General features: G+C 35.4%; 3 protein-coding genes across 4 annotated transcripts; all 3 read right to left on the bottom strand.

Annotated features, from left to right (window-relative positions):
- Positions 1–326: 326 nt before the first annotated feature.
- Positions 327–1,464, bottom strand: LOC106379989. 2 transcript variants are annotated; one of them, XM_013819828.3, is made up of 3 exons: positions 1,312–1,464; positions 824–1,050; positions 327–681 (listed from the first exon to the last, which is right to left on the bottom strand). In XM_013819828.3, the coding sequence occupies exons 2-3, from the start codon at positions 1,031–1,033 to the stop codon at positions 466–468; spliced, it is 426 nt and encodes a 141-aa protein (XP_013675282.1). In that variant the 5' UTR covers positions 1,034–1,050; positions 1,312–1,464; the 3' UTR covers positions 327–465. The 2 variants fall into 2 exon arrangements, with proteins under 2 accessions (XP_013675282.1, XP_022564008.1); XM_022708287.2 differs by lacking the exon at positions 1,312–1,464 and adding an exon at positions 1,117–1,250.
- A 270-nt stretch (positions 1,465–1,734) lies between these two features.
- Positions 1,735–3,108, bottom strand: LOC106382508 (zinc finger CCHC domain-containing protein 10). The gene is made up of 2 exons (XM_013822535.3): positions 2,949–3,108; positions 1,735–2,730 (listed from the first exon to the last, which is right to left on the bottom strand). Exon 2 carries the CDS (start codon positions 2,714–2,716, stop codon positions 1,886–1,888), a length of 831 nt encoding a protein of 276 aa, XP_013677989.1. The 5' UTR covers positions 2,717–2,730; positions 2,949–3,108; the 3' UTR covers positions 1,735–1,885.
- A 240-nt stretch (positions 3,109–3,348) lies between these two features.
- LOC106382509 (suppressor of Mek1) lies at positions 3,349–9,525 on the bottom strand. The gene is made up of 24 exons (XM_048746884.1): positions 9,121–9,525; positions 8,693–8,773; positions 8,514–8,613; positions 8,359–8,443; positions 8,228–8,277; positions 7,815–7,876; positions 7,451–7,510; positions 7,266–7,365; positions 7,092–7,169; positions 6,840–6,907; positions 6,677–6,745; positions 6,527–6,604; positions 6,335–6,430; positions 6,075–6,145; positions 5,853–5,930; positions 5,668–5,758; positions 5,462–5,551; positions 5,182–5,363; positions 4,974–5,082; positions 4,560–4,691; positions 4,382–4,483; positions 4,241–4,299; positions 4,053–4,148; positions 3,349–3,953 (listed from the first exon to the last, which is right to left on the bottom strand). Exons 1-24 carry the CDS (start codon positions 9,163–9,165, stop codon positions 3,671–3,673), a joined length of 2,265 nt encoding a protein of 754 aa, XP_048602841.1. The 5' UTR covers positions 9,166–9,525; the 3' UTR covers positions 3,349–3,670.
- Between the last annotated feature and the right edge of the window lie 5,862 nt (positions 9,526–15,387).

Raw genomic sequence — 15,387 nt, 5'->3', positions numbered from 1 at the left:
TGAATAGTATGATTAACTAAATAACTTTCTATTTTTTAAGTGAAAATGTAGATTGTTTTGCACGGCACAAGATATTTCTACCACCGTGCATTGGATTACATTGCCGTATTAGCTTTTCACCAAGTTGTTATTGCTGGGTCGGTAAAAATAAGTTCTCTTCACCGAACAAAGAAGAATGTTGGCATCAATATACGATCCTTAATCCTCCACATTCTTCAAAGAATTAACAAACTCTTCACGTGTGTTTCATATGCATGAGTTTGTTGTAAATTTTTATTTGATTTTCTTTTCCTCAAATTATCATACTAAAGTATAGCACGGGTATGTGACTCCACAAACTTAAGTGACAATAAAAGTGTATAAGCGTAATCATCGAGAGAAACTTGTCAAGAAAGACATTTTAGTTACATTAAAGTAAAGAAGCGAAGATTCAAGAAAAAAATTCTTAAACCAAACAGTGACTAGTCATGGAAGTTTAGGGTGGCCGGAAGATTTTCCGGTGAGATTTTCCGGGGGCTTAGAGAATTTAGAAGGGTTGTGTTTAGTGAACCAAGTAGTGTACAGAAACTGCTTGTGAGGACCAACATGGTTACATATTAGCTTCAGCTTCTGTCTTTCTCTCATCCACCTTAGTATTATCTTCATGTGACGCTTGCTCGTTAACCCTCTTAATCCCACTTCCTGTTCAAAGAATGATCAGATGAAAGCTAACTCTGTATTGAATATAATTGATGTTAGCAAAAAAACTACTCCAGCTCTTGACCTAATAATATATCATAACGATTTTAAAAGAAAGCATATTGTATTGTAAAAAAGAGTATACCTTGACACGATCCCAAGTTTCAGCAATGGTGAGAGGTCCATGTTCCTTCAAAACATCAAAGATGACTCGAGTGATCGTCTGGGTTTGCTCTGGTGGTGTGTTCAGCTCGATGGGTTTCATCTTAGGTTTAGGTTTCGTTGCGAATTGCCTTATCAACAACCCAGCGACATTGTGATTGCTTCTGTTCCAAGGCATCACGTTCCGCAACATGCTCAGATATTTTGCAGCTATAAAAACAAGAACACTTTTTAAACTCAAATCACTATAGATTCATGTTAAGACAAAATCGAAACCTTTAATGTTATGTTCCTGAGAACTCGTATCTAGTAAAAGATAACACAAGTGCAGAGATAAAACCGGCTATTAGCAAAATTTTGAAGTTCTGAGTCTCGGCTAGACATTTGATCGAACAGGTTATGTGCGTTACGAGCTTTGTAATGTTTACAAGGCCACAAGGATTACAAAAAGAAGAGAGCGAGAACTCATACGATGGAGACAAGGTGGAAGCCGAAGCAGCCGATTTTCTAGAGATTGAGACTAGGGAGAGAGCTTGGACTCTCTGTAGTAGCCAAGCAAACGTTACTACTACTAACGACGTAATGCAATAATTACATACGTATGTAAGAAGCATCTTTTACGGATATTTACAAAATAGCCCCTTATTTTACTCATAATTTATAATTTTCACTCAAATTTGTAACCTTTACAAAGAAGCCCCTGATCGATCTCTGGAGTTAACATGAATCGTGATTGATAATACATTTATGGTTGAAATTTACACAGTGGCCCCTGACTTCACTCAAAATTTGAAACTTTCACTCAAAATAAGTCCCTGGTGTCTGGAGTTGACATGATTGATAATTTTATGGTGGAAGTTTTCTCGAGGGTTTACAACTTTCTCTAAGGAGCTATTGAAACTAAAAGAGATTCTCAAATCGATGAGTGTGATACAACACAAAGCCATGAATAGCTGAGAAATGAAAAGCAGTGCGAGTTACTGTCATGTAGCTCAATATGATTTTCTCTAAGAAAAAGGCACCAAGGAAGATTCCTTCACTCAATTCAGCGACGTTTGATGTTGCTGTGCCTCTTGCTCTTCTTCTTTCTACTGCTTCTTCTGTCATCATCAGACTCGGAGTCCGAACCTGATTCTGAATCAGATGACTCCTCCTCAGACGAAGAAGAAGAAGAGCTGTACCTTCTCCTCCTCCTCCTTTCCTTCCTCTGCTTTGGCTTCTTCTTCTTGCTCGTCCTCTTACTCCTCCTCCGCCTCCTCTCCTCCTCCGACTCAGACGACGAACTGTACTCCGAATCACTCTCTCCAGACGACTCAGACCCATCACTACTTTCAAACACAGACGCTTCACTATCGCTACCAGAGTCAGATTTCGACCTATGCTTCCTCTTAGACCTCCTCTCACCTTCTCCTTTCCCATTCGCTACCTCTACCTTCTCATCATCACCATCAAGATCATCAACAGAAGGCTTCGTCCTCAGTTTAGGATTCTTGAGCTGCTGAGTCCTCGACGGCCTGGACACATAAACCCTCTCGTTCTTACACTCATAAGTCCAGTGCCCCGTCTGAAAACACTTCTGGCACTGAGAACCGCCTCCTCCCACGACAGCGGAAGCAGACACAGACTTGTTGTCTTTCCTTTCCCCAAGCCTGACGGCTTTCTCGGTACTCATCAAATACATCTGCCTCTTGGCTTCCCGTTTCTCCTGCCATCGGCTAGGACCTTCTTCCTTTTGCCCGTAAGCGTTGACGTTACGAGCAGCTGCGGTGGCAGCTCGCTCGGCTTGAGTGCGGCTAAGACCTTTGGCGGCAGTGAGTGCAGCGGCTTTGATTCTGTCGGCTGCGACCTGCGCTTTCTCCTCCTTTGCATCGGACATGATTATTGAATCCTCTGCAATCAAATTGAAACACAAAGTTTGTATCTTTAACAAAGTGAATTCAGTATAATCCCTAAGCCTTTCAAAATTAGGGTTTCTACTTCCATGTAAGTAAAACATGGATTCGTGAATGATACTAAGACTGGGAGAAAATTAGGTTAATCGATCTATGAGTTCAATTCCAAGATCTACACAAGCCTTACTTACGAAAAGAATAAAAAGGAAAACTTACAATTAGAAACGAAGAGGGTGAGCGAATCTGAGAGACGAGAGAGAGTAAGAAGGCAGTAGCAGCGGCGGCGGCTCAAAGCGAAGAGAAGGAAGAAGAAGAAACAGACTTAAGTATTGGGCCCAAATACTCTTTTCTATTTTTCGAAAAACTTAAAAATAAAATAAAAACAGAATAATAGTCTAATTTATAAATTCTGAATTGTTAGTTTACATGAAGATATAATTATTAATTTATGTCTTCATTAAATCATTTATTCTAACAAATATATTTTCTTTTTATGAAGTTGTATATTTTAAATTTCAAATTTAAGACTTAATTTTCAGTAAAAACATGACTTGAATTATTTTCAGGTAAATGAAAAATCCATCACCTAACTAAAATAGCAAAATAGAAGCACAGCTACAAGTAAAAAAACATCATTTTTGATTATGGATTTGCGTTTTCCACAAAATGCAATTCCTAAGTCTTGCTTATTGACACAGCATAGAATAATCTTCAGAAACCAACATATATCTATAATCTGTTGTGGGCTATGTACAGTTTCTCTCATACTATTCCTTCCCCCTCACCTAATCTATTTCTCATCAGTTTGGACTCTGCTTTTATCTCAAGTTCACAGAGAGAGATGCAACCAAAATCCTATCATTGTCGAGAATGTTAACCATTTACATCTCTCTTGATGTTTCTGAAGGTGTCAGTCAATGCAGATTCATCATCTCCTCCTAGCTTTCCTTTTTCTCATCTAAACTATTGTTGTTGTTGTCTTCACTGCTTCTAGCGTTCTCAGGTTCCTTAGCTTCACCGCCAACTCTCTCTGTGGAGTTCTTGTTTCCTTCAATTGTTGAACAGAGCTTCGGTTTTTTCTTACACTCCTCTCGCTCATCTTCTCTGCAACGGCATCTCTTCTCCCTTCCCTTCACTGAGTCTTCTGTCTGTTTCTGCTGAGGAGTTTTATTGTCTTCATCATCATCTTCGTCATCCTCATAATCAAGCACGCGTTCAGACCTATGTCATTAATAGAAATCAGCACTCAAATCCGTTAACCCTCTACTTGTTGCATTGTGACACACCTTCTATAGAGAGAGGGTAGCGAGAGAAAAATACCTCAAAGGAGAAGAACTTGCAGCTTCTCCATTGGAATTATCGGGATTAGCTTCTTCTTTCTGTGTACTAGAATCAAAAGCTGACTTCTCTCCATCGCTGTTAGTATAGAACATATTCGAGAAAAGGTCAAGAGAAAAAGAAAACAAAAAATCCGTTAATGTTTTGAACACTCTAGGGGATGAATCCACCTGTTTTCTCTCATATCAACTGGATCAGTGTTGCTCTTTGGTCCCAAACTTTCTATGCACTGAAGACACATTACATTGTTAGAACAAAGATTACTGTAGGAAATTTTCCAAAGTGGAAGTTGGATCGAAGAATGATAATACCTGCTCATTTTTTAAAGCCTGGATGGAGCTCCGGTGCTCAAATGGAGCCAGCTGGTCCCAAAATGTATCAACTACGTATTTGAGCAACACAGTTGCTTTTGCCTGCACACAAAAAACTGTGATATGTACGGAGGAACACCACTAAGAAACAAATTGAGAAGAGGATGAAAATAGATACCTTGCGTATGTGCTCAAAAAGCGCCAAGATAGAAGAAATCAGCAAATCGTCATGATTACCACCGGCAACAAAAACATCTATGATCGGTTTCAGCAAGTTTTTCTTTACAACGTAACTCTGGACATTCTCATCCTGAAGTAGAAAAATACTTTTTTTAGAACTTGCATACCCATCATAGTCGTTCCAGAAGCTTTTGTAGCGCCATTATAGAATCTGCTTTCATCCAGTTTTCTATAACATGACATGTGAAACTGAACTACAACTTGCCAAAGTAATTTTACGAGAATCAAAAATTTTAATACAAAGAAGAACATCTGAGCCTCAGTTTTCAACTAATACAGATAACCAAATTTCATCCTGTCAGATTCATTCTCATATAAGTATAATAAAAAATGCTGACCGAAGACTACTTACAAGGACAGAGAGGAGAGTGCGGAAAAATCGAACAGCCGCAGCCACTATGGATTTCTCCTTTCTTCGTGTGAGAAACAAAACCTTTTCTGTCACATTTTGAAGGAGAAAACTGCATGTGGCAGACAAGAGAAGTAAATGCACAAGAATACTAGATAGCTACTGTAGTGTAGGTAAAACAGTAAAATGGTAATCATCATAAAAAGGTTACGTTGTCCTTGATGGATCCTGCTGAACGCAAAAGCACAGCAATTCACAAATGTTCAGTAGGCTGCTAACTCTTCCGGATGTACTTTCAGATGTATCGCCAGGCTTTTCAGGACATGAGGTAGTAATGAAATTAACTAACTCAGGTATATGCTTCTCACAGAAAATATCCATAATATTCCCTCCCTGCAAACAATGATAAAAAGTTACCAAAGAATTATGTTTAATAGAAAGCAAGAAGTCTTGCAGATAAAGAAAGAAAGAAAGAAAAATAAAGTATGCACCTGAGCTCCAGCCGATAATGCACTTGAAGCCAATAAAATTCGAAAAATTTCTAGCATCTTAACACCAAAATCTTCCATCAATCCCTTAACCTATCACAGATAATGAGAACCAATTATTTTCTAATATAAAAAAGAAACAGTGAACAGCCTCGCAAGCCAAAAACAAAAACAATCCAAAAGAGAACAAGACTTTAAGAAAAAATTACCAGGAGACCAAGGAGGGGAGTTTCCGGTTTAACAAGATAGGAGCGTAAGAGTTTGGGATCTGCAGTCAAGAAAATGAGGAGGATATCTGCCCTGCATCCATTATACAATAATAGAGCTGGAAATTATTTACCGAGGGGATAAATAGCTATCATGTATAATTAATTAGCTAGAGGTGATTATATACCCAGTTAATACGGGTTGGGTGTCTGGAAGCTGCAAGACTTCTCCTATTACGTCAAAAATTCCTTCATCTATAAGTTCCCTACACACATGATTAAGTAGACAGAAATCTCAAAAGCGTGAAGTTATAATCATAGAATTGTAATGCAATAGCTGCTACACACATGATCAATTTCAGAAGACTAATTCTCAGTACCAATAGATTTAGTTTCCGAAAAGTACATACTTAAAGAGCCGTAGCTTCAGCTCCATCTCAAGGCTCTTGCTTAGACTGCAAAACTCGTGCAAGAAATGTACCTATATTTTGGAAGCAAAAAAAACACATCAGTCTAACTCACCCAAGAAACAATTTGGTTTTGATGCTATATCAAGATCATCTACTATCACGCTAGACAAGAATGGCTCTAGTTTCTCGACAGCTACATCACTGCTTTCCCAAAATATAGAAACTTAAGAAAGTGACGCCCTCATGATGCCAGGACATACCAAATCACTCTTAGATTCCACAGATGTGGAAGGTGACCGTAACCTTGCAAATAACTCTTGAAAGAAGTTGCTGTCATCCTTCAGCAATGTAACAATCTGAAAAATATGGGGGTGCATAATAGCAGTTCTGATGGTTTATTATATGCATTCTGTTACATATTAAATTAGATAATGTTTATTTGGACGACTTACAGCAGCTTTGTTTGCATTGATTATTGAATCTAGGCTTGTAGCTGTAGCATCATCTACTACTCTACTCAAAATAACATCCTGTAAGAAATGAGAGAAATGAGACATTTTCTGAAGAATAAAATGTTTTCAGAAGAGTTCATGGGACTGAACCTTCAGATAACCAATTCTGTATGTTTGGTGTATCTTCGACAGGACCATGGGATTCTTAATTGGTATAGCCTGCCAACAATAATGGGATTTAATAATGTTTTCAAGTCTCAATTTTTTCCAAATCATTTGCAAGGTTATGGTCACGAATAGAACATTGTATTACCTCCTTAAAAACAACATGCGCAGTCACATCATTCCGGTAATGTAGAGACTGCGGAGCACCGGGATCATCTGTGAGGAGAAACATAGGTAATATGTTAATTAGAGAAAACAGCAAGAAAGTTCTGATATAGCAATAGCATCTAATATGTTTTTAAATTCTATGCCACAGATACTCAACAGCTACATACAAGGTCCCCTTCGTAGTCAGTGAAAATTAAGAAAATTAAAGTTCGACCAGAAGCATTAAGCTTACACTCAAGGCTACCAATAACTTTCATGATTAGGCTATCCCCCAAGATTTTCTCCAGGATCTGATGACTGTTGAGAGAAACTGCATAAGAATAGAAAAAAAAAATGCTGCTTATTACATAAAAGTTAGTAATTCGAGTGAGAAAGAAATGATGTTGAGATGTATGTGAATACTAACTGATGCCCTTGACAATGTTGAACATCATGTGAAGGCAATCAAGTTTTTCCAAGTCTTCACACATTTCAAATACATTCATCAAATTGTCAAAGAACTTAACCTGCATCGAGTATCAGGAAAGAAAGCAGGTTAAGCAAAATATCTTACCAAAAGAAGTAGGGCTATGGAAGGCACAAAATACTTACATCCTTCAACATAAGTCCGGCTAATCGCATTTGATCTTTAATGCCACTTTCAGTAACAATCTGCAGGGAAGACGGAAACAAAATACTTGAAATTATCAACAACGTAGAGACCTAGAATGCCAATTCGGGACATTCATGGCACTGCTTAACACTGACGGTATAGTTAAAGATGATAACATACAATTGTAGGCATCCGATAGGTAATCAAGGGAAAAAATAAATAAAGTCTCAACCCTTACAATAGATATTAAAATTAGCGCTGTTTTGTTGCAGTTATCAACACCAATGAGAAATGTAAAGAAGAGCAAAGCATCTTAACTGACCACAATACAAAGAAATCACAAGATGAGTATTATCTTAGAACCTCGAGTATTTGGGGAAGATTAGAAATATCGACATCAGGGAGCTCCCTCAGCTCAGTGTTCACTGTTCAAGCAAAGATGATATTATTGTCAAATACAAAATTCGTGACAGATTCATAAAAATATACATGAAGAAACGGTATTCAGAAAACGATCAGAAGTTTCCTTTATTTATTTCCAAATATTTTAAAGTCCAAATTTTGATAGATGGTGCACAAAATCTGATAACTCTATGCAGGTGAACCTCTTGAACTACTATTACAGAAAAATGCAAACTTCAAACTCAGACTTATGACACATTTAACAGAATACATATGAGAAAATGAGAAAGCATGTGTTATACAAATAAGAAGAAAATCAGACTAGTACAAGAGTTGAACAAATACTATACATACGGGCAGGAAAAAACTCTTACTGTTTAGAGAACTGAAATGTAGATTCCGTTGCATAGTGCATATATGATTCCTGAATACGATGAAGCACCATTTTTGCAGTCAGGAGAATGATCAGTAAAATGGAAGCTTGTCCAAAAGACAGTTCACTTACCAGATATGAGAGCATCCTGCAGTCTCTTGAAAGCTCAAAGCCAATTCTGTTGAGCCCTCTGGTTCTCTCCATGAGATGATTGTGTCTGTACATTGATACAGATATCACTTATCCAAACTCAAGGAATAGTTAATAAAAAAAACATAAACGGCTACCTTCTTGCTTCCTGTAGATATCATCAGTGCTGATCCGGTGAACAAGCAATGTCTCATGATCATCTTCATCAACCACATATAGACCAAGTTCTTCCGATCGCTGCATTGTATTTCGTTTCCATTAAGCTACAAGTCTTTACATTTCAGAAATGTGAGAGCAGGGGAGATATAGAAGAAACCTCCACATAGTCCAAACTGACGAGTCCAGTTCCTCGATCATCCCATTTACCATCTTCGTCCAAGAAATAAACCTTCACTCTCTGAACAATAGCGACAAGTAAGAGATTGTACTGTAAATGTGAGCTTATGAAACTTAATAGACTGTTCTTATGTACATTCAATAGCGAATCTTATCTTCTCAATGCACATTTGCTATCAGTTATAGTCAACAGAACGCAGATCCAGTGAATATCATTTTCGAGATTCTCAGATTCAGAATCGCAATCGCTGCGTAACTACAGCACAACTAAGAATCGAAGAACCAAGAAAAGCCGATACGTAGTACCTAGTCATGAATCTACGAGCACACACTCAGATTCTCATTTTCTCAGTTATCTCTCTCCCGCGCAGGCTAACGAACGAAAAGAAAGAGAGAAAGAGAGCGCACCTGCGTCGAACTGGTGTTGGGTTGCGCGTCTCCCGGGGCGGCCATAGCTACCTTTTCCCCCCGCCGTAGATCTCGAATCGAGACGGTGAAGTCAGTACGGTGGCGAAATTTAGGGTTCTTGAGAGTATAAGAGGGAGAAGAGAGACGCGGGAGATTAAGTTTGTTGAGGAGGTGACGAGCGAGAGAGAAAATCAACAGAAGAAACTTGTAACGGCCTGTTGACTAAACGTTGACCAAAGAAAGATTATTGATATTTCTTCTCTCTATAGTTTCTCTCTCCTCACTTGTAATTGTATGGATTGTGTTTTCTTTTTTCTTCCGTATATTATTCTTCCTGCCGCACAAGCTTCTTCGTAACGCAGTGAAGACCAGGTGACAAAAAAACAAACAAAATTAAGCAGAAATATTTGTTTATATATGCATCGATTTTAAATGGTCCTTATGTGCCAACTATCTATCCTTTAAGGAATATAAGGAAAAAACATATCATGATAGGTTGATTAGTGCTAAACAAACCCCAAACAAACCTAGATTAATTAAGTTAAATAATTTGATTAAAAGAATACAATTAAAGTGGATCACCAAACTATAAAAGACTTCTCTCTATACCCAACAGGTCTTTTCTAGTTAATGGGTATATAGGCTTTTGTAATGGAGCCCGTTTTCTAATAAGCCCATTAGTGTTTTCCACAATCAACTCTATGAAATAAAACCATCGTCTGTACGTTATTTACAGATTGATTTTGACACATATCGTCACTATATAAGTTTTTTAAAATAAAATAATAACTTATAAATCATCATTAATATAACAATAAATAGCAAAGTTAAAAATATAGTAATATATAACAATTTTCGAAAATATTATTTAATTTAATTAAAATTATTTTTATAATTTTTATTACTAAAAAAATCTAAATAGTTTTATGCATTTTCAAAAAAAAATTAATTTTCTGTTCATATTATGATTATTTATTTTAATATTTACAAATTTTAGAAATATTATTTAATTTTATATTTTGTTAATTATACATAACAAAACTTTCCCTTAATTTTATAGAATTTTATTTAATATATTCAACCAAAATAAATAAATAAAAATATTTCCAGGATATATATATATATATATATTGTTAAATATAAATGTAAATAAAAATATTTAATTTATCTTAATTTTTACATAGAATTAAAATATTGTACGCAACTAATAAAACCAAAAAATTAACAAAAAATTATTTAAAAATATCATTTTAAAATTTTATCAGCACATGGTGTAGGAAAACGCCTAGTAATATATTCAATGAGAATCAAGTTTCAAAACTATTTTTTCATTTTGTAAATAATACTGTATATATGAATCTTGTGATGTAGTTTATTAACTGTGCTACTTTCCTTTTCTAAAATTTGTATTCATATTTCTTTCTTTTCATTTGGTTTTATATATCTGTTATAAATGATAAATCTCCCATGAATCATGATAAAATATTTGTTAACATATGAGTCCTTCAAGAATAATCCTCTTGGTGATTTAATTCCCTTTTTCCTTGAACTTCATCAAAATACTATAGTTTTTTCTTAATTTGTATTGTTTTGAATTGTTCTTGCTAACTTATAAATATCATATATAGATTATGACGTATCGTGTAAAAGGAAGACACCATCAAATAATTAGGATCGGATGTGTTTGAAAGCAATGACCATGCAACCGATGTTTACCCGAACGACAAATCTTTTTGATGTCTTATGGATTGGATCATAATCTAAGATTTGTCATCAAATTAGGCTTATCTCGGGCCCATCCTTAGCCTTATCTCTTTTGTCTTTCGGTTATTTTTTTGTTAACAAAAATTATATCAAACTATAATTTCCGGGGGGGGGGGGGGGGGGGGGGGATTCTCATAAACTACAACAGTATATGATCTCAAAAATTTTAGAAAAAAAACTACAATTTTGATGCGCATAAAGATCAATATATAGATAATATGATTAAATGCGATGAGTTGTGTGGATAGAGTGTAACACAGTCCGAAAAAGGAATGAGTAGTTAAGATAGAGACATATCGAACTGTGTGTTATCATTGGAAGGTTGGAAACAAGAAGACGCATTCTTGCATCAAAGACACGTTACGTTGCCAATTTAATCCTATATAATAACAGGGGAATGCATAGAAACAGATATTGTTAGTTGGCAGTGGCTCCAAGCGAACCACAAACCTTTATATCCTGGAACTATCTTTTTCTTTTTCTGTTATTTTGTGATTCACATATATATTACTCCCTCTGTTTTTAAAAGATGTATATTCTAGATTTTTCACATATATTAAGAAAACTCATTAAATATGCATTGTTTTTTGTGAATAACAATTTTTCATAATTTTTAGCCAATAGAAATTCAATAAACACCATTTATTTTTTTGAAACTTACAATTTTTCATAAAATCATACATTGAAAAGGTAAAAAATGTATCTTTTTGAAACAAATTTTTTTTCCAGAACATACATCTTTTAGGAACGGAGGGAGTATCATAAATTTATTTCAAGTTGTATAAGTTTCAGATCAACAAAAAAAAAAGGTTTGTCTATAGATATTACAAATTCATCATAAATGCTATTGTTTGTGTATGGATAAAGATGAGTTGAATATCCGCCACATCTAGTCATCTATATTGCTCGTTGCATATCATGTAATAGGCATCGATGAATAATTCGTATTGAGTTTCGAACTATTAACTTTTATATGTAACCACTGAATGAATTATCGGATTTGAGAAAGATTAGTCTCCTCAAACATTTTTTTTGTATATGTTGCGGCGATATATGTATTGATTGGTGAGATATATTCAACAATGTTTTTGACTCGTAAGTATAAATTCCAAATATTTTTGTTGGTATAATATTCCAGCCAGTCTCAAGTTTAAGATTAAAAAAATCTACATAGTTTCATCATTGTCGCGATTCCTGATGCGACATGTCAGCAGGTAAGTGGGTTCCACTTTTAAAAAGTGTGAATATCAAATATGTGGTCCGAACCCGGATTACTGTGATATAAACACCAACATTTATACTACTAAACTAAAAGACACTTTGTACATTGATTACCGAAACTAATATATATTTATGAAGGATTTCTTATAGTAGATCCCACGCATAACTGTAATGTTTCAATACTCACGTGTAACTTTGATCATCGAAACCTATTTAGTAAAATCCGCATTCTGGCCCAATAAAACTTATAAGTGGACTAAATCTCTTTTGTATGTATCTAGGATTTTTATAGTACTCTGTCTCCACCGATAAACCGAAGCGTTACCCTTTTAGCTTATCAAAAAAAATTCTGAAACTTTTCATCTTCACCTCTCTATATCTCCAACGATCAGTTATGGTACTGTTTCACCTCTGAAACGATCCGTCTCAGTATATATAATTCCTCAAACAAACCTTGAGACTCATATCTCTTATTAAATTACTCCTAAATTGAACTGTCGCAGCTTTTAGCCTCCTTCGAAGATGTCAGCCTCCAGTGTTGTTGTTGCTTAATCGGTCGTTGTCCCCGCCACTTTTCTCCGCCTAGAACATAGTACCCAGGAAAAGGTATTGACAATTTGACTTTCTATGGAATACTATATACCATATTGTTTAATCAATATTCAAGCTATCAGTTTTAATACTTTAAGCGTATGTTTCTCTGGGAAGAATTTCGAGATCCACGGTTCTATCCCAGTTCGTGTGAATCACTACAATTCATCGCTACGATAGGGGTCGATCGTGAAAGTTGATTGATCGCTTTGAAGTTGTCCGATTAACTAATATGATGTAAACTCTGTTCTGATGGGCTATAACGGAAAGTTATTTGGTTGCTAGGACTAACAAAGGCTGCAAGGCTGGATACGTCTCAGGCGGACCTGAAGGACGGTACAACTAGAGCGCCTATTGTCCGGTTTTTGTCGTGCCAACGTGCTATGGAACTTAAGCCTTCCTAGGAGAATCCAGATCACTTCGAAACGTCGGCTGTCATTTTCAACAGGTACCACCAAGATGTAAAATTTTTTATGTTTGTGGTGTGGTTTGACTCAAGATTGAAACTTTTGTTGATGAAATAATGATTTTGTAGATGCATGTCAATTAGATTTACTAGGCTACAAACTGTTCACTGTACATTGGCAGGGAACAATGGCTACGTATGGTTCAGTTGTAACACCGGTGTGGTGCAATGGGGATGGACATGGTAACCAAAGGTGTGCATAATGTTATTGAGTTTCTCAGCGATGATTCCCCTGACATGGATGTGATCGGAATCTCGGTGAGTTCCTTTTGTATGTTATTGGTTTGATTTTAAAACAATGTCTTTTAGCTTAGTGTCATCTTGAGACTTAAAAACTTGAAATTTATTGGTCAGATAACTTCTTCTCCGACATTAACAAACCTGTTGCGGTGAACTGCATCGAGGGACATGGCAGTAATTAGAAGAGAGATAGGGAACAAGGTGTTGAAAATGAGTGTGTCTGGCTTGGTGGAGCTCAATTTACTCAAGAACCTCACCGTCTATGTTGTTGCAGGCTCTCTAGGTCGATTCAAATCTCATGCCAGCAACATAGTGTTTGATGTATTCATAGCTACTTGCCAAGATCCAGACCAAAACATGGAGAGCTCTCAAATTGATTGAAGCCATTAATAGCAATCACCGTACCTTCACTATCTCTACCATCACTGAGATACCATCATAGAGAACCATGGCAAGGTTGTCTAATTTTACTTGTTATCACGTTCATGTATTTCAGGAGCACAGTGAGAACATTCTTCCAAGCAGTGAAGGTGACGTAGGATTGGCAACATCATCGGGCCCGTCTGTTTTGGGAGACAAGGTCGATGAGGAATGTGCTGCAGCAGATCCTCCAGAGATTTCAGACGCTCAGAACAACCGCAAGCGCTGCCGTGAGTGATTGAAAATATCTATTATATTTCTATCAGTCCGTCAACGTCTTTTCTATGCATTTTTAAAAACTGCTATTATCTTTGTTTTCCATCATAAACTTTGGATATTTTTTCACTTGCATGTTTTCTCTGTTTGGAGATTTTATTTCTATTTTGGATTATTAATGAAACGTCGACGGGTTCTAACTCATATAAGATTTGCCAGTGGTGTATTTTTTTGGTTTACCTATTTCTGACATTTTTTTGTCCAACATAAACTATTTTTAACAAAGTCGAGTAAAACTCTAAAAATAATAATTTTGCAACCGTATAATTTTATAAATTTTTCTAGAGTTATTAATTTTTTTTAAAAAATAGTTTATTACTATTCTATATTTTGAAATTAATTTAGGTAAAATAAGAAAATAATTTAATTTATTGTTCGATAAATTGTTTAATTCTAGAATTCAAATTTTATATTTTTTTTCTTACACTATTTGTTTTATATACTAACAACTACCTAAGTAAATACTAAACAACTTTATAAACTTTATCTTATGAACATGAAAGCGCTAATAACGCTAATGGTCGATCAAATCATTACGAAAAATAATGCATATGAATTCGCTGGTCATTCTTATATCAACTTAATCAAACTGTGTGACTTCCAAATGTTATCTTCATCACCATTATATACAACGCGGAAAAACAAAAGTGGAAAAAAACGACAAAATCCCGTACACAAAACTACACAACGATCAATAATTTATCCGGCTCCGCGCTTTCGCGGAGACTATACCTCTAGTGATTACTAACTACACAAATGATACACTACCACAGCTACATATCTAGTTAAAAAATATATATCAAAAACTATACAAATTATATAATTCACATAACGGCATCCATGAACTATCACTAAAACCATGATTTCGATAACCGAAAAGTGTGTGAGATTTAGAATTCAACAACATCTAATGAAAAGTCTGTTAACCAAACTTTTTAAAACCGACAATAACACACATACAAAAGATTAAAAAATAAAATAAACACCTAGATCAAACATTTAAATGCAACATTATATAACCAAGAACATAATTAGAAGTTATCGGATTACAAGTCTGATATATAATGATGATGTTATTATGTGAATTACATAGTTAGTGTAGTTTTACCTAGATATGTAATGTACACTACTACATGGTGTCAGAGCCTCTTACCCATGGCAACATGGACATTTACCATGAGCCTATAATTTTTTGTGTGTTGTTTTAAAAGTCTATTCAATCCGTAAAAATTATCAAAAATATTCATAATTAAGTAAATTTACTTATTAAAAACAAAACTATAAAAAAT

The sequence above is a fragment of the Brassica napus genome, chromosome C2, assembly GCF_020379485.1.
Source record: "Brassica napus cultivar Da-Ae chromosome C2, Da-Ae, whole genome shotgun sequence".
Taxonomy (NCBI): Eukaryota; Viridiplantae; Streptophyta; class Magnoliopsida; order Brassicales; family Brassicaceae; genus Brassica; species Brassica napus.
Note: the sequence above shows the minus strand (reverse complement) of the source record. Positions and strands in the feature narration are given on the sequence as shown.

Bases quoted from the DNA above. Each gene is read 5' to 3' on its own strand.
- LOC106379989 (XM_013819828.3), bottom strand. From the start codon at position 1,033: ATGTTGCGGAACGTGATGCCTTGGAACAGAAGCAATCACAATGTCGCT. The intron at 682-823 runs GTATACTCTTTT...TTCTTTGAACAG, and splicing joins AAACTTGGGATCGTGTCAAG to GAAGTGGGATTAAGAGGGTT.
- LOC106382508 (XM_013822535.3), bottom strand. From the start codon at position 2,716: ATGTCCGATGCAAAGGAGGAGAAAGCGCAGGTCGCAGCCGACAGAATC.
- LOC106382509 (XM_048746884.1), bottom strand. From the start codon at position 9,165: ATGGCCGCCCCGGGAGACGCGCAACCCAACACCAGTTCGACGCAG. The intron at 5,931-6,074 runs GTATGTACTTTT...TCATGTGTGTAG, and splicing joins CTGAAGCTACGGCTCTTTAA to GGAACTTATAGATGAAGGAA. The intron at 4,300-4,381 runs GTATTATCATTC...ATGTGTCTTCAG, and splicing joins AGGCTTTAAAAAATGAGCAG to TGCATAGAAAGTTTGGGACC.